The 22,132-nt window shown below is 39.5% G+C and overlaps 1 protein-coding gene across 1 annotated transcript in view; it reads right to left on the bottom strand.

The window, feature by feature from the left end:
• Positions 1-1,958: 1,958 nt before the first annotated feature.
• nuak1b (NUAK family, SNF1-like kinase, 1b) overlaps positions 1,959-22,132 on the bottom strand; it is a 34,105-nt gene continuing 13,931 nt past the window's right edge. The window contains exons 3-7 of the mRNA XM_033967889.2: positions 14,831-14,982; positions 11,409-11,474; positions 11,078-11,197; positions 8,233-8,365; positions 1,959-7,604 (exon numbers count right to left, since the gene is read on the bottom strand). Coding sequence (XP_033823780.1) covers positions 6,511-7,604; positions 8,233-8,365; positions 11,078-11,197; positions 11,409-11,474; positions 14,831-14,982 — 1,565 coding nt within the window. The 3' untranslated portion in view covers positions 1,959-6,510. The remainder of the gene's footprint in view (positions 7,605-8,232; positions 8,366-11,077; positions 11,198-11,408; positions 11,475-14,830; positions 14,983-22,132) is intronic.

Raw genomic sequence — 22,132 nt, 5'->3', positions numbered from 1 at the left:
GGAGAAGCTTTGTGCAGCGTCAGACTCTAACATCATCAATGCAACATCTTGGTTAAATTAATGCAACACTGGATGGAAATAAATCTTGTGACATTGCAGAAGTGAAATCGAAACAATGCCACAGTGAATGTGTGCTGTAATCAAAGCTAAAGGCGGAACAACCAAATATTAGACTGTGTGATCTTTTTTTTTGTCCAGGCAGTGTCTATTAATCAGACTAGTTTGATTGTACTCAGTAGTCTACAAAGTTTTTTACCTCATTTAATACACCTCTATATGGGCACCATTCGTCACACGGAGCACTTCAAGACAGGACTGGATTTCTTGCCATGTTAACTCTAGCAGAGCCTCAATGGTTGCAATCGCATCTGTAAATTTTTTGCTTTAGTTTTGTAATGCCCTGTGCCTTTGTTTGATACATGATATCTTTAAGCCTCCTAGAAAGAAATCCAGAGGTGAGATATCTGGTGAACATGGTGACCACAGAATTGGTCCGTCTGTTTAATCCAACGGTCTGGAAATATGTGATTGAAGAACTCACAAACATGCAGACCCCAGTGTGGTGAGGCACCATCTTGCTGGAAAATGATGGTTGGTGGAAGATCCTGCAGTTGTAGTGTCACATATTCAGTCAAAAGATCAAGGTAAACATTTCTTAGGGGTGCATTCAAAAGGACACCTCTTTAATCAACAGGAAGCCTGAACTACAAAAGTGCAATTTGATTGAAAAACTTTTATAACCACCGAGTAAAATAGAACAAATCTAATTAATATATCTTATCAATAGCCTTTGTAATTAAATCTAAAAATTGTAAAGGGCGACAGTGGTTAGAGTGTTGGTCCCCCAACCCGAAGGTCGGAGGATCGAGTCCCACTCAGACCAAGTTCTGTCGTGAATAATGACTATAGTGTAGCGCTATGAGAGGCTTTGAAAAAGCGCATTACAAGTGTAAGCCATTATTATTATTATTATTAAAGAGACTTTATGGACACCCTGTATAGTTTATGTCAGCAAAACTGTCCCACATCACCTGATCTTGTTTTATATCTTGTATCAGTCTCTAAATAAAGCTGCAGTTTATCCCTGCCCCATGTGAAATGAGTTTATTTCTCTTTTATGGTGCACACATGGCCTGATGGAGCCAGGGTTTGTCCTTTGCCACTTGTGGATAAAAAAAAACCCAAACCTCTTACATAATAAAGGCTATTGTCCAATTAAGAAAAGGCTTAATGTGGAAATGTGGTCAGTTACACAGGGCCGGGACTTTCTGTGACCTAAACATGCTCCATTGAACCTGAACTGTGAGAGCGTCGAAAACAATAGAACTCAGGATTTCATTAGAGTCATAAAAATTAAAACATATATCATTCACAGGCTTTGATGACTTCTTTTTGACAATTCAGCAAGTCCCTAAAACGTTGTGGTATGTGGTATTTATAACTCATTTTATTTAAAAATGTGCAGCCTCTTTGTGCACCAAGCATGTCTAATGTCGTACAAATGGCATTGAATTCACAGTGTAGGATAATGGACATGTATCAAAAAAAGTGCACTACGTAACTTTTCTGGTGGATAATCCATCACCTGCTTGTCTACATGTTGCTGCTTTGTCTGAAATGCCCCACAGTATGGCATTAATCAGTGTCTCTGGATAGGAATAAGAATACATGTTTACTTTTCTTGGGTTCATCTTTGAGAAATGTAATTGATAAATGCAAAAACAGATTATTTTAAAGGCATATTGTGGAACATTACAAGGTTTTACCCAATTGGTGGCACTGACCGGTGGTGGCACAACTACCTGTGGGTGGAGCTAACAGTTCATTTTCAAACAAGCTCTTCACATATGGTTCAAAATCGGATACAGGCCTTTTACTTTTAAATATATTTCATTCAAATTAGTTCTAGCTTTTTATTCACTTTTTATGGCTAGCATCAAAGAACAAACAGACAAGTGTTAACATTTTCCATCCGTTTATTTGAGTTGATACAGTACAGAGGCATTTTGTTGAGTAGAAGTATCCCCAAATGTTTGAATTAAGACATTTTTTTTTACTGTTTTGAGAAAATCTGACTGAATTCGTAATACTCTTGTCCTTACAATGAGATGATACCACTTTGTTCACAACAAGAATGGCATTTAGCGTCCACTTTCTTACATATTGGCCAAAAGTTCTTATGCAACAATTTAAAAATGGCTTGATCACCAATAAATACACGTATAAAAACACAATGTAATAGTAAATTTCATAGTAAAAAAGATACCGAAGGCACGAGAATTTATTCTACCTTGGCAGTCCAGAATCCCATTAAAAAACGTGCGGCAAAAGCCAATAATGAGCCTTACCCAAAATAACACTTAAATAACATCATAATACTACTACTTAATATCATTATTATTACTGTCATACCAATATCCAGTCAAGTTTTCCTATGATTAGGCGTTATGCTAACAGATATGCACCAGTAATTCCAGTTTTGGCAGATTTTTTCTTTCCTTAGTGTCTTTGGAGCGCTCATGTCTTGGTACGAAGGTCAATGGGGAAATTAAATATTGTTTTTAATCAGTCAATGTTTAGCTTTGGAAATGTTACACTGACCCAGATAGAGTAATGTGAATCAGCAACCTCAGAAGTGGATAGCAAGGAGTTGGTGTGCAATTACACAAATTGTACTTTTAAGATTAAAATAATGTGACCTAAGTTGTTTTTAGGTACAAAAATGAAGTAATTTTGCCATTTGCCAAATTATTTTTGTCCAAACTAAAACATAAATCAAACTCCCCCTTCCTTTGTACTTTTACATATAGGTGAATAATGTAATTTCGAAGTAACATACTAATTAACAGCATACTCTACCCACTTCTGGTTGGGTTTAATGCTCACCAAGACAAGACATGTGTACTAATACAAAATTACTAATTCATTTTGTCTGAGACTTCAAGCAAGGAAGTTATTTTTCTGCCATAACATAAAGCAATACGTTTCTTATATTTTGTAAAATCAAAAACAGAAGCATAATAGAACAAAATACTAACATAGTATAATTTTCTCACTGTAAATCCAGTTGACAATAAAATGCAATACAAAATAAAAACTCGGCAATAAAATGCAATGTTATAATAGGTTTTTTTGGAACCCAGGACCTTTCCTGACACATGGACGATTCCCATTGGTTAAAACATTCAACAGTATTCGCTCGGGGGTTGTTGGTTTTCCATGTTATTTGGTATTTTTGGTGATGTCAGTGAGTCTTGTTCCATATTTCAACTCCTGATGAAATTTGTAACGCAAAAATGTGAGGGCCAAGACACGGACACTGGAATGACCCTACAAGCTGAACAAACAGCCTCTGGCATCTCAAGCACAGAGAAAAAGTAAAACAATGTACTATAGTTAAAGCTCAAATGATGTCATTCTTTGCCCATAGGGATTCTCAGGGGTTCTCAAACAGTGGACGCATAAAACAAGTCACATGAAGTATTTGAATGTTTTATCCCTGCTTAGTTTAGACCTGGTGTAGCCTGTCATAGTTGGTGGTTTGGTTCTTAGTTAAGAGCCGGTTCTGGTGATTTTTGAACCTGGTTTAGTTCTATGGACTTGGTTTAGACTTTGCTTAGTTCTACTTTAGACATTTTTATTACCACATAGTAGACTTTTTCAATTATGGTAGCACATCTCAAAAAGTAACAACAAAAGCTCAACAAATACTCCAAACAGTAGCAAATAATGCGTTTGGGCTTGTCTTTATTATTAGGTTAATGTCCTTATGAATGATTCCCAATTCAAGACTCAAAACTCCAAAACACACAAACTTCCTGATAATTTCTTTGGCATGAACAAAACTTTCCACTTCCCCTCATCTCACTTACTAAACTCACTATTCTACATTACAATTCCTTCCAAACCATCCTCCATCTTTGTTATTTTTCAACAACAAAGTTCCTTCTTATCTCTGCACTATTCGTCGTGTCCTTCTATATTATTTACACGCGGTTAACCTTCTACACCGCAAAAAAACATCACAACGTAAGATAAAATGACTTGCATATTCCCATAGACCTAGATTCTTTACCCATATTTTTTTTTCAGTCATTGTATTTTGCATAAACACTCTACTCTCAAAGCGTGTCAATTCATCTAGGTCAGCCAACTAAAAACACTTTCATTCAAATTGTGAATACCAAGTCATTTTTAACTCATTTAGTAGATGCTTTCTTTGCAGTACTGCTAAAACTCTACTCTCGCTCACTCTCTAATGAAAACAATAGCTGACTAATTGTGCTTGAATGGTATAATGGACTCACATACACAGCTGGAGGGCAGAGCTAGCGTGCACCACCTGCGCTTCAGCGATAAAATCTCCACAACAAGCCAGAGGAATTTGCTTGGTCATCAACAACACACTTTATACCAGGCAACCTCATGTGGCATTTCAGCAAAGGTGGTATGAATAAGTTACTAGACTACTGGCCAGTATTTGAGCACAATACTTAATTCATATTTGCAGTGACTACTTTAGCACATGGGTGTCCAAACATTTTTACTGATCTTGAAACATATTCGAAGCAGAAGGCCACAAAACGGTGGTCAATACTTCATTTGATTTTAGATGGTTGCATTTGATATGCTTTTAACGCCACCGTCATACCTTTTAATAAAGCTTGAAACATTAATTTTAGGTCTGTTTCACAACAAAATGTGATATTATTGAGGTTATGGTGGTAGAAATACTTAAATTGCTGAAAAAACTTACGTATGATCACTTGGTCCAGTTTGACAGACCAATAAAAATGGTCTGAGGGCCGCATTTGGCCCCAGGACCATAGTTTGGACACCCCTGATTTAGCACAAAGTGTGGCTACTCTTCCCATATCTATCCTCTACCATTTTTTATTTTTTTTGTTTCAAAGCTGATGTTGCTTATATCTTATAGATATATAGTTCATTCATTGCAAAACTGAAACGAACATGACAAACTGCTTATGTAACCGATACCATTTTTTAAAAAACATTTGAACTAACAACAGCCCGACTAAAGCATGCATTTTGGCTTCAGCGAAGGGTCAAACATTAACTTATTAGACACAACATATCTTTGGCACAAATAAAATGATAATGCAATGTTTATGGCGTTTTTGTTATCGGGTATTGCCTTGGAATTGACCAAGGTTAAACGCCAGCCGCATTCCAGGACTATGAGAGTGTGTCTACAAGGCTACCCCACTCGAAAACGCATTCACACCGAGTAACCTTAAAATGACAAACTCCATTATAGCAGAAAACCTGATGAGAACCAAAGAGAGACTGTTTGAACTTTGACCCCAGACATGTAAAGCTATCGTTAGCCGTTGTGCTAAAAGGTCCTGGGTTAGCTTCCACATTCATAAAACATAATCAACATCACTGGGGGCATATTGGCTTCAGCTTGGAAATGACATACATAATTTAATTTGTATGAATAAAAAGGCACTTCCTATATATCCCCTTATATTTTACATAGGACTACACTTTTATAATGATACTAATATATCTGCATGTTACATCTGCAGACTTACTTATAGTTACAATGAGAATATATAGAGAAAAGTTATTATATATGTCAATTCCAGCTTCCAGTAGCCTAAAAGCCAGCCGCCCACCAGTTTAGCACTTAACCTAAACAATTAAAAGCTACAAAATTTTAATAATAAATAATCAGCAAAACTCAGATATTTTTGGAACAAGACCCTGGTTTTTGTTGAAGTAAAGATCACAGAAGCGTTGTGTGTGTGTGCTCTTAGTGAGTTTTTTAAGGTGCTTTTGTAAACTCAAGATTTCGGGTGGCGCACTATGAGTTGCTAAGTTTGTGGATCTAAACTTGCCTTCTTGCAGAAAATGTAAACATGGCGAAAACAGCAAAGTCTATGGGTGGGCCGAGGACGAGAAAGTGTCTCCACTCGCTTTCACAAAATCCTAAAAATCTGCTTTGTTCAAATGTGTGTTTCCATATCGTTTCCTATCAATGGATTAAAGAGGAACAATGCAACTTGTATCAATCCCTAGAGTGAACCTAATTATTTTTGAATTTGATGAGCTGTTGACTGGTCAAAAATGTTGAAATTCCACAAAAACATTGCAACTTTGCTAGTGCCTCTACTGTTTTGGTAGCATAAGACCGCAAGCTAAATGTTGGGATAAACCACAACTGTTAAAAATTCTAAGTTTGGTTGATTTGATCCCTCTGTGTTTTAGCCACTTGCATAAATGCCTAAATTAAGCCATCACTATCTTGTTGGGTAATTAGGAATATCAGAAAATGTTATGTGTGTGTGGTTAAGTACATTTTCTTATGGCAAGAAATCAGTACGTAAACAAGTTGCATTTTTCCTCTTTATCCAAATTTGGAAAGCTTCCCAAAATAGGTGTATCCCAGTAACGCACTGGTCGTTCATGCCATTCACTTAGTTAACACACATAAGCCCATCATAATTCTATCTATATCTCTGCCACCCAGTCTTTATAATGTTTCTATGTGAGGTTGTTGCTGATGTCTAGGGCTTGCTGATAAACCTGAGTCATATCCTCCAGGTCTCCCAGCAAAGAGAAGCTGCCGTTGTCCCCTGGCGAGCCTTTGGTCTTGGCACTTCGGCTGATTTTGGGACCTTGTAGCGGTGGGGCGGCCTGGAAACCCTTAAAATTGGCGAGTTGGAGGAGATTCTCGGCCGATACGCACGCTCTGATGTTGGGATGGCAGTGAGGGGTCGACGAATGCCACTCTGCCCCGCTAAGAGAGGTGGGAGACAGGGAGAGGACTGAGCTATCCTCGCCTACGATACTGGAGGGTCGACTCTGGCTTCGCGACAATCCTGCATCAGCTGAGCTAGCTTGATCGGCTAAAGCGCTAACCACCGCAGCTGCCCCAGATGGTAACCCGCTATACGTTGAATACTTCCCGTTTCGCTTCAAGATCCCCTTCCTTCCCATTGCTCTTTTGGGCGGAGATGTTGCCATTACGGACATACTGGCGCCCCCTAGCAGCTCTGAGGACTCGCTGCGCTCTGGAGATGAGTAGTACCCTGATTCCCGTTGTTGGTTGTTCTTCAAAATGCCCTTTTTTGGCATTGAGGGCACCATTTTGGCAGGCGAGCCCCCTCCTAGTGTTGGTTCCTCGTCATCTTTGTCTGGACTTGAAACTTCGTCCCCTCCTTCAGCTTGCTGTGGCAGTGCGGTCTGACCCAAATCGACGTCATCTAAATTTACACTTTGCTGCTCTTCGGTCACCCTTGTCTTCAGGATACCCTTTGGCCTTTTAAGACCTGGTTTATCCTCTGCTCCACCGTGGGACTGTCCCGTTTCTACATTCTCCTTCTTGGATTTTTTGGGGCGTTGGCGTAGGGGTATAGCGGGGGCGGGTTTGGCGGCGGTACCCCTGGGTTCAGTGCGGTTTTGCCAGTCGATGAAGCGGGCGAGCATGGGTGAGCCTCCGTGATCGCGTTGGGTGTCACAGTCGCAGACACTGTTCTTCCAGCCCCAGTTGACCCACCAGTGGTTGGCTATGTCCTCCACTGTGGCCCTCCGCTCAGGGTTCACCATCAGCATCCAGCGAATCAACCCTCGGGCATCTGAGCAGAGGCAAGAGGGTACAAAATATTCAAAATGTGTCCTACATCAACTTAAAGTTCGTATTTTATTTGTGAACTAGATCCAATTAGAATCAGATTGAATGCAGGGTGAAAAAAGGGGAAGAGTAAGTCTGTCAAATTGCAGAGATGGAACTCTTCTTAAGGTTGAGCTTTTCCTTCTGGGCCTTTATGAGAGCAGTACTTCACATATTACTCTTTTTAGCTTCAATTTATTACATATATTTCTATATATGTATTTGCTGAATTACTAAATTGAATGTAATTGCAACTGTCAATAAATTTATACAAGTTCCAGTTCATTTATTCCACTTCACTGAAACTATGATTACTGTATTTTCTGGACTAAGTTGCACTTTTTTCATAGTTTGGCTGAGGATGCGACATATACTCAGATGTGATTTGTATGTGAAATATGTTTTTTTCTTCATTATTATGCATTTTTTTGGCTGGTGCGACTTATACTCCAGTGCGATCTATACTCCGGTGCGACTTATACTTAGGTGTGACTTATATTCTGATGCGACTTATACTCCGGAAAATATGGTATCTTGTTTTACTTCAATGGGACCAAGTAAATAAAAACATGTAAACTACAAACACGCCTTACCTGAGGACTGGGTGGGCTCCTTGTACTCTCCGTTGCTGATCTGGCGTATGAGGTTCTTGTGGTCTCCTCCATCAAAAGGCATCGTCCCATAGACCAGAGTGTACAGCAGCACCCCCAGAGCCCAGCTGTCCACCTGTAAGGAGAGAGGACAGGGCATAGTTAATATAATAGCATTTATTCATTCACAATCTCATGCTAGTTCATAAGAAGTTCAACAAGTTCAACTGCATTACGCAATAAGACGTTTATTGTTTCTTTGCAAGTCACCTTTGTTTGAAAAGTATTCTTCCAGTAAGCTAAATACATTCTCACCAAACCACCAAATTTCCATTGGGATAAATACTGACCAGTTCTCCTCAGCAGACGATTCATTCAACAGCTTTGAAACTTCAAGTATTTATTGCAATGTGGTATTCTATGTCAGATGCCCTTCCTAACAACAGTAGACATGACTGTGACTGGAGCGGGCATGGTGTCTTGCAAAAATAGACCCGAAAAACAACTTCACTGTTATTATATAAGCCTTATTACTGGTCTATCTCTGCTTCACTTCAGACTGTTATGCGTTTGATAAGCTTTCAAGTTCAGGTATTAGTCACTGCCTTACGTTACCATGACGACTAATGACAAATGACAGAAGTCTGGTGGGAAATCGCCTGTTTCCATATGAGTACCAATCCTGTATCCCTCTTTGCTCCTTCATGCAGAAACTAGGACTTTTCGACCACCAAATTAATGCACTGTGGCTTCCTAAGTAGGCTGTTGCATAAGAGGTGGTGTGTGTCTGGACCATGGCAATGTAGATAACCACAGGGGACAGTGTGGGAGTGGGCTAATGACTGGGTACAGGCCCCGTATCTCGGTCAAGATGACATTCAGTGATTAACCGGTGACCTTTTAAAAGTGCATGTATTGATATAAGACATGCGATGGCTGGAGGAATGCTGTTGCTATGCTATTCTGCGAACTGTTGAGTGATCCATGGGTTTTAGGATTATGGATAATAGTACCGTTTCCATAGCAATTAACATTTTAAAACAAATGATATGTTTTGAATGGGGAAAAGTCCTCAAAGTTTTGCATATTACAATAAACTGACCATTTCAAACTTGAATTTGGAAAGCACAGACCTCTAATAAGATCAGCATGTGCACCATCTCACAGTTGTATTCATATTTAGTTAATAGTAGCCACAGCAAACCAGTTGGATAATGTTTTATGCAGGATGCCCTTCCATTCACAAGCGGATAATGTGGGTGAAGTGTTTTATAAAGGCCTACTTTTTTTGTTTAAGACTAAAGAAGTCCTAAACAAGAATTATCCCCAAGGAAACTCTAAAGTAAACAAACCTAGGACTAGAGAAGAGTGGGGAAGAAGACCTAATACTGAAAAAAGTCACATAAATAAGACAAGGTTGGACATTTGAATAGTTGTAAAATGGTCTGGATGTATTTTAGATCTAGTTTAAGACCACATAGCAATATGAAAAAACTACTGTCCTTTGAAGATTGTATTCTATTGTCTAAAAATGTGTTTTTGTTCATAACTGACTGTGGTATTTAAAGTGATTTTAAGTGAGTGTAAATTTTGAGTCTCACTATTACATATGTGCACCACTACCACATACCAGCACCGCAGTTTGAGAACCACTGCCTCGGAGAATTTGCTTGTATTTGATTAGTGCGACTGCATAGGAAGGGAAAATCAGATAGGACCTCGTTAGGGAGCAAGTGTACTTCCTCCCGGGCATACAGCGAGAATGCTGCCGTCTGTCACTGTCACTGCTCTGTTCCCATGGGCTAGACTCCATTGTTTTGTCCCTTGTTCTATTTTCGTCGCCGATGTTTGCTGTAATTTTGCGGCCTCACCCAAACTCACTTCTGTAATTTTGATAGCGATCGGGATTCGGGACTGCTTCTCCTTATAGCACACGGGAGAAAATTACAGTGATTTATACTAAATTGAATGCTTGGGATTTGAGCGTACAAAATCAGACATTTCACTATGCAACTGTGTTTTTATGTAACGTGCGTTTTCTTTGGTGACTACGCCCCAAACTTGGGAAATGCCGGCGAAGCAATGCCTTTTTGGGAAGATAGAGGAGTTTTTATTTTACCAAAACTATTCGCATGGTTGCTAGCGAAGACCTCAAGTACCATTATGTGGCTATGGAGTTCATTCCAAAAGACTTGAAAGAAGCAAAACTATCGCTGAGTAGTTTACTTCAAAGTTCCCAGACATTTGAAGTAAGATATTTCATAAGCTGACCTGCTATATAGTCACAAGAATGAACCGCCTTTGACTAATCTCATCAAAGAAACCTAAATAGAACCTAAGAATAGACTAGAAAAAAGTTGATAAGAAATTTGAGGAATGGACTATTATACGATACAGTAGTCAAGTTTTCACAACAAGGGTTAAAGTAATGACTTTGGAAAATATTTGGCTTTCCAAGAACCGCTTCAATGGGATAAAAATAGCTGAGTATAAATCAGGACTAAAGAAAGATTTGTGCAAGGCTATCCCAGGACAACACATTACACACACATGACTCATCAAAGGACTCAACTAGGGCTAAATCAGAAGTAAATGCCGATTAAAACAGAACAGAAGTGAATCAGGAGTAAATCAGGTCTAACGCAGGATGACATTAGGACTAAACCAGGCCTCACTTCGGCTAATCCAGAGTGAAGCGTGTAGTAAATTGGGTCTAAATCAGATCTAAAACTACATAAGGCTCAAAGTGGGACTTAGATAACTCATTTAAGTCCATCTCCTGTTCTATCTACTGTCCCCAATACCATCGTTTGAGAAGTTTTTCATTATAAAGTATTTAAATTCTCACCTCTGGACCTCGATATGGTCTTCCATTCACAATCTCAGGTGAGGCGTAGAGCGGGCTGCCACAAAATGTCTGCAGCAACTTGTCTTTATGGTAGAGGTTGGACAGCCCAAAGTCAGCAATCTGCAAAAAAAATCATTATTGTATATTATTAGGTGACAATTTTGAGACAGCATAAGTAAGAAACAGACTGGAAGAAGAACTGAAGATGTTTTTGTTTATGTTTATAGGCAGGGATAGGAGATAGAGCAGCTAGATAGTGAGTATATGGTAGAGGAGGGAGGGTGAATATATGATAAAGAAGAGGGATAGTGAATACATGGTCAAATCTTACCTTGATATTACAGTTTTCATCCAGTAGCACATTTTCCAGTTTCAGATCTCTGTGCACCACTCCATTCTGAAAGAGATAAATAATGGATTAGTCCAGGTTTAGACCTTGTTTTGAGCTTGTTTTGACCTACTTTAGTCCAAAAAGGGTACCAAACTATGCACTCTATAGTAGCAGGGAGTGACTTATCAGGCAACTAGTGCAATCCTGGTTTAGTCTTGATTTAGACTTGGTTTAGTCCTGGTTTAGTCCTGGTTTAGGCCTGGTTTAGTCTTGTTTTAGACCTGGTTTAGTCTTGGTTTAGTCCAAGTTTATTCTTGACCTTTAGATCTTAATGAGTCCATTCAGCTGTCAGTCGTCCTGGGTAAGACCACATTTAGTCCTGGTTTAGTCCTGGTTCAGTCTTGGTTCAGTCCTGGTTTAGTCTTGGTTTAGTCATGGTTTAGTCCTGGTTTAGACCTGGTTTAGTCCTGGTTTAGTTCCAGTTTATTCCTGACCTTTAGATCTTAATGAGTCCATTCAGCTGTCAGTCGTCCTGGGTAAGACCACATTTAGTCTTGTTTTAGTCCTGGTTTGGCCCTGTTTTGGTCCTGCTCTGCCTATTAACACATCACTCATAAAATCATCACTCTATAGTGCACTTGATTTATTGTGCCATAAGTAGTACTAAATTCCCATAGGAAATCACTGCAATGTGTTGGTCCTAATTTAGTCCTGGTCTCTCCTGGTTCTCTGCGTGACATCTGGTGTAATCCTGCAGACTCATGTGTCATAAAGATGAGCCTGTAATTACTGTTTTAATGATTTATGTTATGTTCCTTTTATATTAAAACCAAACTATGATCCCTAAGTGTTTCTCAAACGGTGTTACGTCAAAACATATGCCTGTTTTAACTGGTACTTGTTTTGTTCTGATTGTTCTGCGTTAGTGCTGCTTTAGACATGGGTTTATGTCCCTGGACTAGTCTTTTTGCCTGGTTCAGTCCTGGTTTAGTCCTTGACATGACGTGGAGTAGCCATGCATTGCTTTGGATTAGATTTAGACCTGGTTTCGTCCTAGTATAGTCCTTCATTTCTTGGTTAAATGCGAGGCTACAGTCCTTATTTGAACTGTTTTAGTCTTGTAAAGGAAGCATGATTAAAAACATTTACTTAAAATATATGCTTGATTGACATGGTTAGAAAAAGTGTTTGATTTTTAGATATTAACTGATGCTAAAACTAGTTACTCATTTGGAGAAGTATCACATCTCATACATTGGACCTTTCCTGAATAGCTTTAGAATGGAAATCAGACCACATCGTAATATTAAAGAAACCACTCATATTTTGTGTTTAAAATGACATTCTTTTGTGCAGAGAAGAAGTGTTTCATATTATCATTGTGGTATTGAAATGCGTTATTGAAAGTGGTTTCCTTAGTAGCCGAATTAAGTTTGAAATTTTAGCAGTTGTAAATATGGTACAGAAGACATTAGACTTTTAGATGTGGTTAAATTCAGATGTGTTGCTCCTTTGTGCTTGGATCTCTGAGTGTGGCATTGGGAGAGGAGCACAGTCACTTGTCTATGTTTGGTTTGTGCTGTAAAAGCAGATGTGCTTGTGTCAGTGATTCACACAGCCCCACCCAGAGCCGTGTTGTGATTGTAACCGATGATTCATTTGACATTACTGTCTGCCCCCCGCCCCAACCCCCCACCACCACCACCACGCTCTCTCTGTCCTCCCTTGACTCCCTTTCTATCACTCTTTTTCCCTTCCCTTGACTCTCTCTAGCTCTCTCCAACCTCTCTATTCTGTCTTTCTCTCTCCCCACAATCACCCATAGTGTCTCTAATCTATCTCTCCCAACACTTCCTCTCTATCCCTCCCTATCGCTCCTCTTTTTTCTCTTTCCTTTTTCTTTATCTTTCTATCGCTCTCTATCTCTGTATCTCTATGGACTATGACATCAGCCCTATCTCCAGCTGGTAAAAACACAGCAGCAGCATATTTTGAGTGTGGTTGACAATTTCCTTATTACAAACAGTCGTGGTGGTTATGGTAGTAATATTATTATAATTACATTAACAAAATGCTGTGTACATGTATCATAAATCAGCGGTTCTGTCTGTGGTAGAGGCCTCCTTAGACGTCTTCGGGAAATTCCCAAGAGTTTTCACAAATTTAGTTCAATTTAAATCGATTTTGCTCACGGGTTTGGTCTGACGTAGTAGTAGCAGGTGTAGTTTTGGGTTAGTCCAAGTGAAGTCTTTATTTAGACATGGTTTAGTCCCAGTGAAGTCCTTGTTTAGTCCTTGTTTAGCTGTGGTATAGTCCAGGATTAGGCTTGGTATTTACTGTCCACGGTTTAGTAATCCTCGTTTGGTCCCACTTCAGACCTACTTTTTCCCCACATGTATCTTTAGGTCTATTCCCTCTTATCCTTTTCAAATATGTACCAATTTTATTTCTTAAATATGGTACTTGAAAAGCCACATTTCTTCTTTTTTTTCATTTCAAAATCAAATGTTTGAGAACCTTCGGACTTAAATATTCCCACAAATTCGGCCTTGGTTTTCTAGTCCAGTGGATTCCTATGTAACACTAACCATGCCCGTCTAATAGTGTGGCCTATAGCTGTAGTAAATACGGCTGTCTTTACCCAGTCTGCTGTTCTTGGCACGGCCGAGATGGGGAGGCATGTGTTTTTGAGTGAGACGAAACCCAGGCTCATTTAATTCAGGCTTAGACTCTGATTACGCCGCTCCCAACACGCACTGTATCAAACCAGGTCCTATCTGTTGACATGGTGATAGATGTCCTGACATAGCCTCCAAGTGTTACTGAAGGGACAGAGAGGGATGGGAGAAAGAGGGAGAGACAAAGAGGGAAAGTAGGGAGAGAAAAAGTAGAATAGGGGTTATAGAAAAATACATAGAGAGAAAGAGGGCGAGAGGGGGGCAGAGGGAGGAAAGTGCAAAAGAGAGGAGGATAAGGGGAGAAAGAAGAGGAGGGAGAGAGGAAGAGAGGGAGCGGGTCTACACTTCATCAACTTCCTTCAAAAACTGGACTGTTTTGGGATGGTGTTTGTTGTAAGGTCCTAGTTAAGTCCTCATATCATCCCTGCTCAGGTCAGGTTTAGTTATATTTTAGCTCTGGTTTGGTCCTGGTTTAGACCATGTTTAGTCCTGGTTTAGTCCTGGTTTAGTCCTGGTTCAGTCCTGGTTCAGTCCTGGTTTAGCCCTGGTTTAGTCCTGGCTTAGTCCTGGTTTCGTCCTGGTTCAGTCCTAGTTCAGTCCTGTTTAGTCCTGGTTTAGTCCTGGTTTAGACCTGGTTTAGTCCTGGTTCAGTCCTGGTTTAGACCTGGTTTAGCCCTGGTTCAGTCCTGGTTTAGTCCTGGTTTAGTCCTAGTTTAGTCCTTGTATTCAGTCTCTTGTGTTTACCTTGTGGCAGTGGTGCACAGCAGAGACGATTTGCCTGAAGAAGTGTCTTGTTTCCCTCTCGCTCAGACGGCGGCGCTCGCTGATGTAGTCGTACAGCTCGCCTTTACTCGCGTACTCCATCACAATCACAATCTTATCCTTGTTTTCAAACACTGAAACAGACAAGAAATATTTTTGGGTTTATTAGATTCAGTTTTGTTTCTTCAACTAACATCATCGCAGGGAAGTCAGCTCAGATAACCAGCACTGTACTCAATCTAGCAACTGACCACTAAAGACGACTACTACTTCTTTCTACTCTCTTCACTTAAATCTTTGCAGTGTTTTCTTTAATATCCATCTCATGTATGGAAGGACACTTTCCTTGTTGTTCCTCTCTGCTCAGGTCACACATGTATGCTATTATGTAAAGGTCTCCTCGAGCGATCCCCCCAGCTCCCTTTAAAGTTCTGAAACAAATTCCGCAGAGGTGTACATTACTGCACATCTTAAAAGGCTTACATCACCCTCACCCCACCTTACGTGTCTGCATTCTTCAAAATATAGTGAGGAGGGGCTGCTAACTCAATCAAGTCCCCACCCTCCTCTGAGACCGGAGAGAAGAGAGAAAAAAATGACCCAATGTGCGGTCATGCAATGGGTTTAACACCTTGTACAGAAATGTGTTTAGCAAAGCACTCAAATATTTACCGATGTTGTAAAGAATGAGTACAGTTATGGGAAAACCACGGTACACCAATTGGCCATTACGACATAGGAGAGTCTTTACTGGAGACTAGTAAAAAGGTTGGAAAAGAGGGTGGATTAAAACACTGCTAGTTATTTTGTACAAATAATATAAGAATAATGGTAGATGGTAGATACATCTCCAATGTGTTAGTGCCAGATGAACCGTCTCACACTCTGAGGACGTCAGGGACCGACCTCCTACTGGTCCCAGAGTCAGGACTAAACATGGAGAATCAGCGTTTCAGTTTAATGCAGCTAAAATCTGGAACATTCTTTCTGAAGATGTGACACAGTCCTCTTAAATCCTTTCTTATTCTGTAAAGCTACTTTACACAATGCTTCTGTGTATGACTTGTGCCCTGCCTTGCCTTGCCTAGATTTATTGTTGTTGTTGGCATTTAAGTGCACCTGTAAGATTGCATTTTTTATTAATTCCAATCATCTCACCCATCCTCCATCCACCTAGCATGTTCCACGGTACGACTTTAAACAAATGGAGATCATACAGCCGAGCAGTTGACATCACCAGGTCAAATTACAAGCCAGATCTATGGAGAAACAACCCCGTTATTGTACAAAAGCGTGTTTTCCAACTATTTCTCACACCAACAAACACATGTAATTAAATACAAGTAAGCTAGACTAGCCTAATGCCATACTTTAGAACATTCCTGGCAAAGCAATAACATCTCCATGGCGACAAGCAGACAGGTGGGGCACAGTCTCATCTAAGTTACATAGTGTACCTTTAACATTATAATACCAGACTTGACAAGAAACAAAAATGATTAGCCAAGTCATCAGTGTCAGAATTATATCACAGATGTTATGTCATGTACCGGTTTTCCCACAGTGCCGGTTCACTGGGGGTCAGCTGCTCTGTTTTCGGCACCCTTCACTGGGCACACTCAGACTTTGTCACTCCTCTTTCCTAAGCACACCCCCCGCAGCCTTTTACAGATTTAATCCTTTAGAAAAACACTGCGTCGCTGAGTGAAGCTAATTCTCCATTATTGTGACTGCTTGGGAAATCGCAGACAGGAAAATAAAATATATATCTTGTTTCACCAAAAATAACAAAACATTACTTTTTTGGCTTCATTTTAATGCAATGAAAAGGAAAATCAGCTATTGGGGAGTAGCGAGTGATCTAAAATGTGCTCAAATGAAGTGTAAATATATTCAAATGGAGGGTCTGCTACCTCTACAGCAGGGCATTAAACCTGTCTCGCTCTATGGAGATAAGCAGATGACCCCTCCAGGCCAAGTTACAGGTTAGATCTCTGGAGAGGCGACCACACTCACAGTAACATTGCATATTTACAAGACACGCTGGAGCAAGACGTTGAATAAACTGAATAAATGTTTAATCGGTAAGTAAAAAGTGCAATACTGTATCCAATTCGAGGTAAATCTCCATGGAGACAAGCAGCCGACCAGAAAATTTACACAGTGCACCTTTAATATTGTATTTTTTTGTATTAATTTCAATTATCTCCCTGACAGTTTTTAGTCAAGTCACCCTCACGTCGACATATTGCTGGCTTTTGCTTATACGAGGCTAATTCTCACCTTACCTCAGTTCCCTCTGACCTCCAGGCTTAAGTAATTACCTGGCTTATGTAACTTCTGTGTTTCTGCTTGTTAGGTTTATACTGACAAAAGCATCTGCCACTCCGGCTTTGTTTGCAGGTCAGGACCCGAAAGTGCAGTAATTAGCACCTATTGTAGTAACGCTGCTCTGTGACGATAGAGGGATTACGTGTACAGGACAGCGGTGATGTAATTAGGATCACTACAGAATGGGGTTGTCAAAAGTATCTAATATGTACTAATTGATGCTAAAATTAGATCTGAGCAGGTACCAATGCTAAAAAAGTCACATTTATAAGACAGAAATGAACCTTTCCTGAATAAACCACATAAAATAGTACTGTTATATGCCCATGGACCACTATGGACCCTACTGGACGACTGAGGTATTACACAGATATAAGAACGCATGGTAATATAAAAGAAAGTACTATGGTTTGATGTTGAAAATCCCATTCTATTGTCTAAAGAAAGATGTGTAATAAATATAATAATACAGAACATAATATGATCATTCATAGTGAGAGTAAAGGTTTTAAACACATCTAAGAACATCAAGTATACTGCCCGTTAACCAATCAGGTTGATCCAAGCCAGGAGTAAACAAGCAGACTCCCTTAAATGTGATTAAAGCCTAAACAGTTTTCCTTTTTTAGCATGCATTCTGAAGTTTACTACCAATACAACCCAGCCCGTAAGTGCCTGGGTGTGTGTCATCTGGAGAGAATGCAACTCAATAGAACAATTACAATAAAACTGTATCTATTTGCATGCAGCTGAGCGATTTCATCAAATTGACTTTTTATTTCTCGAACTCAGTGGCCTTTCACTTTTGCCAGCAACGCTCCATAAAAAAAATAATAAAAGCACTTGAAACATTGAGCATACCCCAAGCATGCTAATATACAACTACAACTACTACAACTACTACAACTGCGTAACAGTGGCTCAGTTTGTAGAGTATTTGTCCACTGATCCGAAGGTTGATGGTTGACGGTCGTTATGTCCCTTTGGGGAAGAAACTTAACCCCCATCGCTCCTAGTGTCTGTGTACACCGGTGTGTGAAAGTGTGTATGAATGGGTGAGCGGTTTATTGGTGTAAAGTGCTTTGAGTGCCTTGGAGGTGGAACAACTACCACTACTACTACTACTACTTCTAATATATCACGCTATTCATGGGTTTCGTCCTGTTGTAAGCACCATTTTGCAGACCCATTCAAAACATGATATTTTAGTTTTACATTCTCAATTGCTATGGCAGCGGTGCTAACTTCTCATCTACTAAAACCCATGGATATCTACCACCTGTTGCTGCTACTCCTACTACTCCTACTAATACCGATACTACTTCTATTGCCAGTACTCTTGCTACAACTTTATCAGCCCTCACGTGCTTAAATAATTGAAAACTGCACACTCTAGTCTCAAACGCTGATGGATGTCGAATGTATGGGAGTGGAGAAAATCCATTTGGTCACATCTGGTTTAGCTTTGCCTCATGCAGGGCAGTTAGCACTTAGCAGTTAGCAAGGGAGAAGGGAGTCGCCGGATACATGGATCCAGAGCCCTTCTTCTGGTATCTCTAAAGCACAGCTGGGTGGAGGCCTGGCTCAACAGTAAACGCTGGCTTAAGGCTAAAATGCCAAAGAGAAAAGAGAAGAGGGGGTAAAGAGTTCTACAGACCAATGCAAAAACAATGGAAGCTTTAAAGCTGGGTGTGCCTTTAACTACGATTAGTTTAATAGTTATCGTTACTATTCAAGGGGCTGTACCGTATACTTACATTTAATACAGTAAAAATGGTTTTGCCTATGTTTGTATCACCGCAAACTAAGTGTAGTGCAGTGTTAGCATGCTAGTTGTTGTCACCAGTAACAATAACAGTAACAGTAGTTGGTAGAGCAGGGGTGTCCAAACTATGGTCCGGGGGCCAAATGCGGCCCTCAGACCATTTTTATTGGCCCTCAGACTTTCTGCTGAACTGGACCAATTGATCATACAGAGGTTTTTTCAGCAAGTTATGAATTTCTACCACTATAACCTCAATATTTTTTTTCATTTTGTTGTGAAAGAGACCTAAAATTAACGTTTCAAGCTTTATTAAAAGGTATGGTGCAGCCATCTGAAATCAAATGAAGTATTGACCGCCGTTTTGTGGCACTCTGCTTCGAATATGTTTCAAGATGTGGCCCTCAGTAAGAAATAAGTCTGGACACCCATGTGGTTGAGCATTTGTCCACTGATCTGAAGGTTGGTGGTTCAAATCCCGCTCTCGACATAAGCATCATTGGTTGAGCATATATGAGTGGTTTCTTGATGTAAAGTGGTTTGAGTGCCTTGAAGGTGGAAAAAACGCTATATAAAATGTGACTATTATCATTATCGTAATCATTATCAACTGCAAAACTCTGCTCTGACCTCTAAAAGTTGTGAAATGTTCTCATAAACTCATCGCAGTGAATCATTAGGATGCCTGGACTACTACTTTGGATCACCGCAAACACTTTAAAATGAACTACTTGTGTTTTTCATGTTTTTAAGACAGTAAACATCAGGTACAGCACATTTTACGAATACAATAAAATACTCAACTGTGGTATTTTTAAGTATTTTTTTAATCATTCACCACTAATAGTTTATAGAGCAGAGTGTGTGCTCCTTGAATCATTATCCCAGCGAACACAAATGGACTGCACTTGGAGCCCTCATGCTTTCCACTGGCACGACTCCAATAACAAACAGTGGCATTCGTCCCATATCCACACAGCATTACTGATAACAACACGAGGACTTTGAACTGCGGACAGTGAATTCACCTTTTCAACCGTTGGCGTATCGTTCTCCCAATAACCATCTACGAAAAGCCTTTTGAAATGACTCTGTTGACTTAAGCACATAAGGTTTCACTCTCATTACAGCGTTTCATGGAGTAATTGTTTGCAATAGGTCCAGGCTATATAAAATGATGAATGTAAAGCAATATACTGGGGAAATTCAATAGGTATTGTTTAGCCTGTAGCATGCAATTTATCCTTATATAGTTTTACAGCATTCAACATAATATAAAATTGTTCTCCAAGGTTAATTGCGTGAGAAGGACAATGTTTTTTATTTAGTAATTTCCTGGTGTAGTTATTATTAGTTTATTATTATTGATAGAGTGCAAGGCAAGCTATAAATCTTTGCTTTCCTGGGTGCTGAATGAGTCTTGGTTTAGTCTTGGTTCAGTCTCGGTTCAGTTTATTCCTAGTTTTTGGGTAGATTTTATAGTCCAGAGCTGTGGAATTAAGCAAATTTTACATTTTAGATGCATTCATTTCATCAAAAAGGACGAAATGTGGCTATTTGATGCGTTACGTGGCACAGAAAATTATAATTAAAAGCCATTTACTTGTTTTTAATATGTAAAACCATCCGTATTTAGTCCTGTATTCAACCTGGTGCAGACGACATTTGTATCATGTATTAAATCTAAACCAGTAGTCTACCAAAACACATGGACATTAATGCATATTTCTTACTCGCTGACCATTTTCCAAGCGCATTTTTCAATAATAAAAGAAATAAATCAATTTTCCCCACCTGTTGCCATAGCAGTGTATGTATAAAGACACACAGAACAGCATAGGCCTAGTATAATTTGGTATGCAGCTGCAGTCCTTTCTAAGTTTTTGCACATGTCTGGCATTCAGATCAAGACCAGAGCGAGGAGAGACAAGACAGGAGCCTTCTCAGATGTGGAATCCCCCGAAATACCCCCCTTCCACCTCCCCCGCACACATACACACACACTCTTATATTCAAGAGGCTTATGGGGACATTATACACATAGGACTGCAATTTTACATGGTCATAAAATATTTGGCTTTGTAGATCTACCAAGACTCGACGAAAGTTATACCCAGGCTATATCAGATCTGAAACTGGACTAACATTTAATCTATAGTATACTGGACGTAAACTAGGTGTATACCAGGTTTGACCAGGACAGCGCCACCTTTAGGGTTATAGATTGTTGAGGGCATAATACAAATGAACCTTTATTGTAACATCAAAAAATACATTTTGTCATAACTTTCTGTAACATTAAATCAAGTTTAACATTAGGAAATTTTTCTTTGAGATGTTTTGGATAAAAATACCAGGTAAGAAGGGGATAATCATGATCTGGACCCCACAAGAGATGTGTAACGTTTGAGTCCCCGTAAGATTTGGTAAACATGTACAAACACACATATTGGGTTTCCATGCTCTGTAGGGACTTAAATTCATTTCTTGGAGACCGATCCTAATCTTAACTAAAACATCTACTGCAGGCTAAGCAATAACATGTCATGGAAACGAGCACCAGAAAAGTTACATTGCACACCTCTAATCTTAACCTAAATGAACCCATATTTTAATCCTAAACTATGCTGCTGACTTAAATTTTGAAAAATGTACAACATGGGGACCCGATTTCTGGCCCCCTTTAAACCGTAGGGTCCTCTTAAATTGATTTTATACAGATTTTAGTCCCCACGATGTGATGAAAACCCATCCCTAAAGCACATTCGTATTAACATTTACCATATGCACAGAGCAGAGACTCGGGCTCAAATGAATCAAAGGAGGCTCAGGGTCCCAGACGGTGCCGAAAACATAAATAACATGAGCGCTGTAGTGGAAGTCTTATTATGATGTCTATGTGTCAAAACAAGGCAGTCCACAGTCGAGACCGAGGCAGGACTCGTGTTTAGGGGTTAAATAAGGTGTAGTAGTAGCAGTAGTAGAAGTAGACGTAGTAGTAAATTTGAAGTAGACTAGCAGTGGTAAGAATGGTGGTTCCTGTGATCCAGTGATAGTAATAATATAATAATATATAATAATAGAATACTCTTTTTTTACTTACTTAGTAATATTTGTTTTTAGTTCTTTAAAGCTGTGGTACCCAAGTATATTCTTGTAAGTGATTAAATTAAAAAAAATTAAATTAAATT

Source organism: Periophthalmus magnuspinnatus, chromosome 6 (genome assembly GCF_009829125.3).
Source record: "Periophthalmus magnuspinnatus isolate fPerMag1 chromosome 6, fPerMag1.2.pri, whole genome shotgun sequence".
In the NCBI taxonomy this organism is placed as follows: domain Eukaryota; kingdom Metazoa; phylum Chordata; class Actinopteri; order Gobiiformes; family Gobiidae; genus Periophthalmus; species Periophthalmus magnuspinnatus.
Note: the sequence above shows the minus strand (reverse complement) of the source record. Positions and strands in the feature narration are given on the sequence as shown.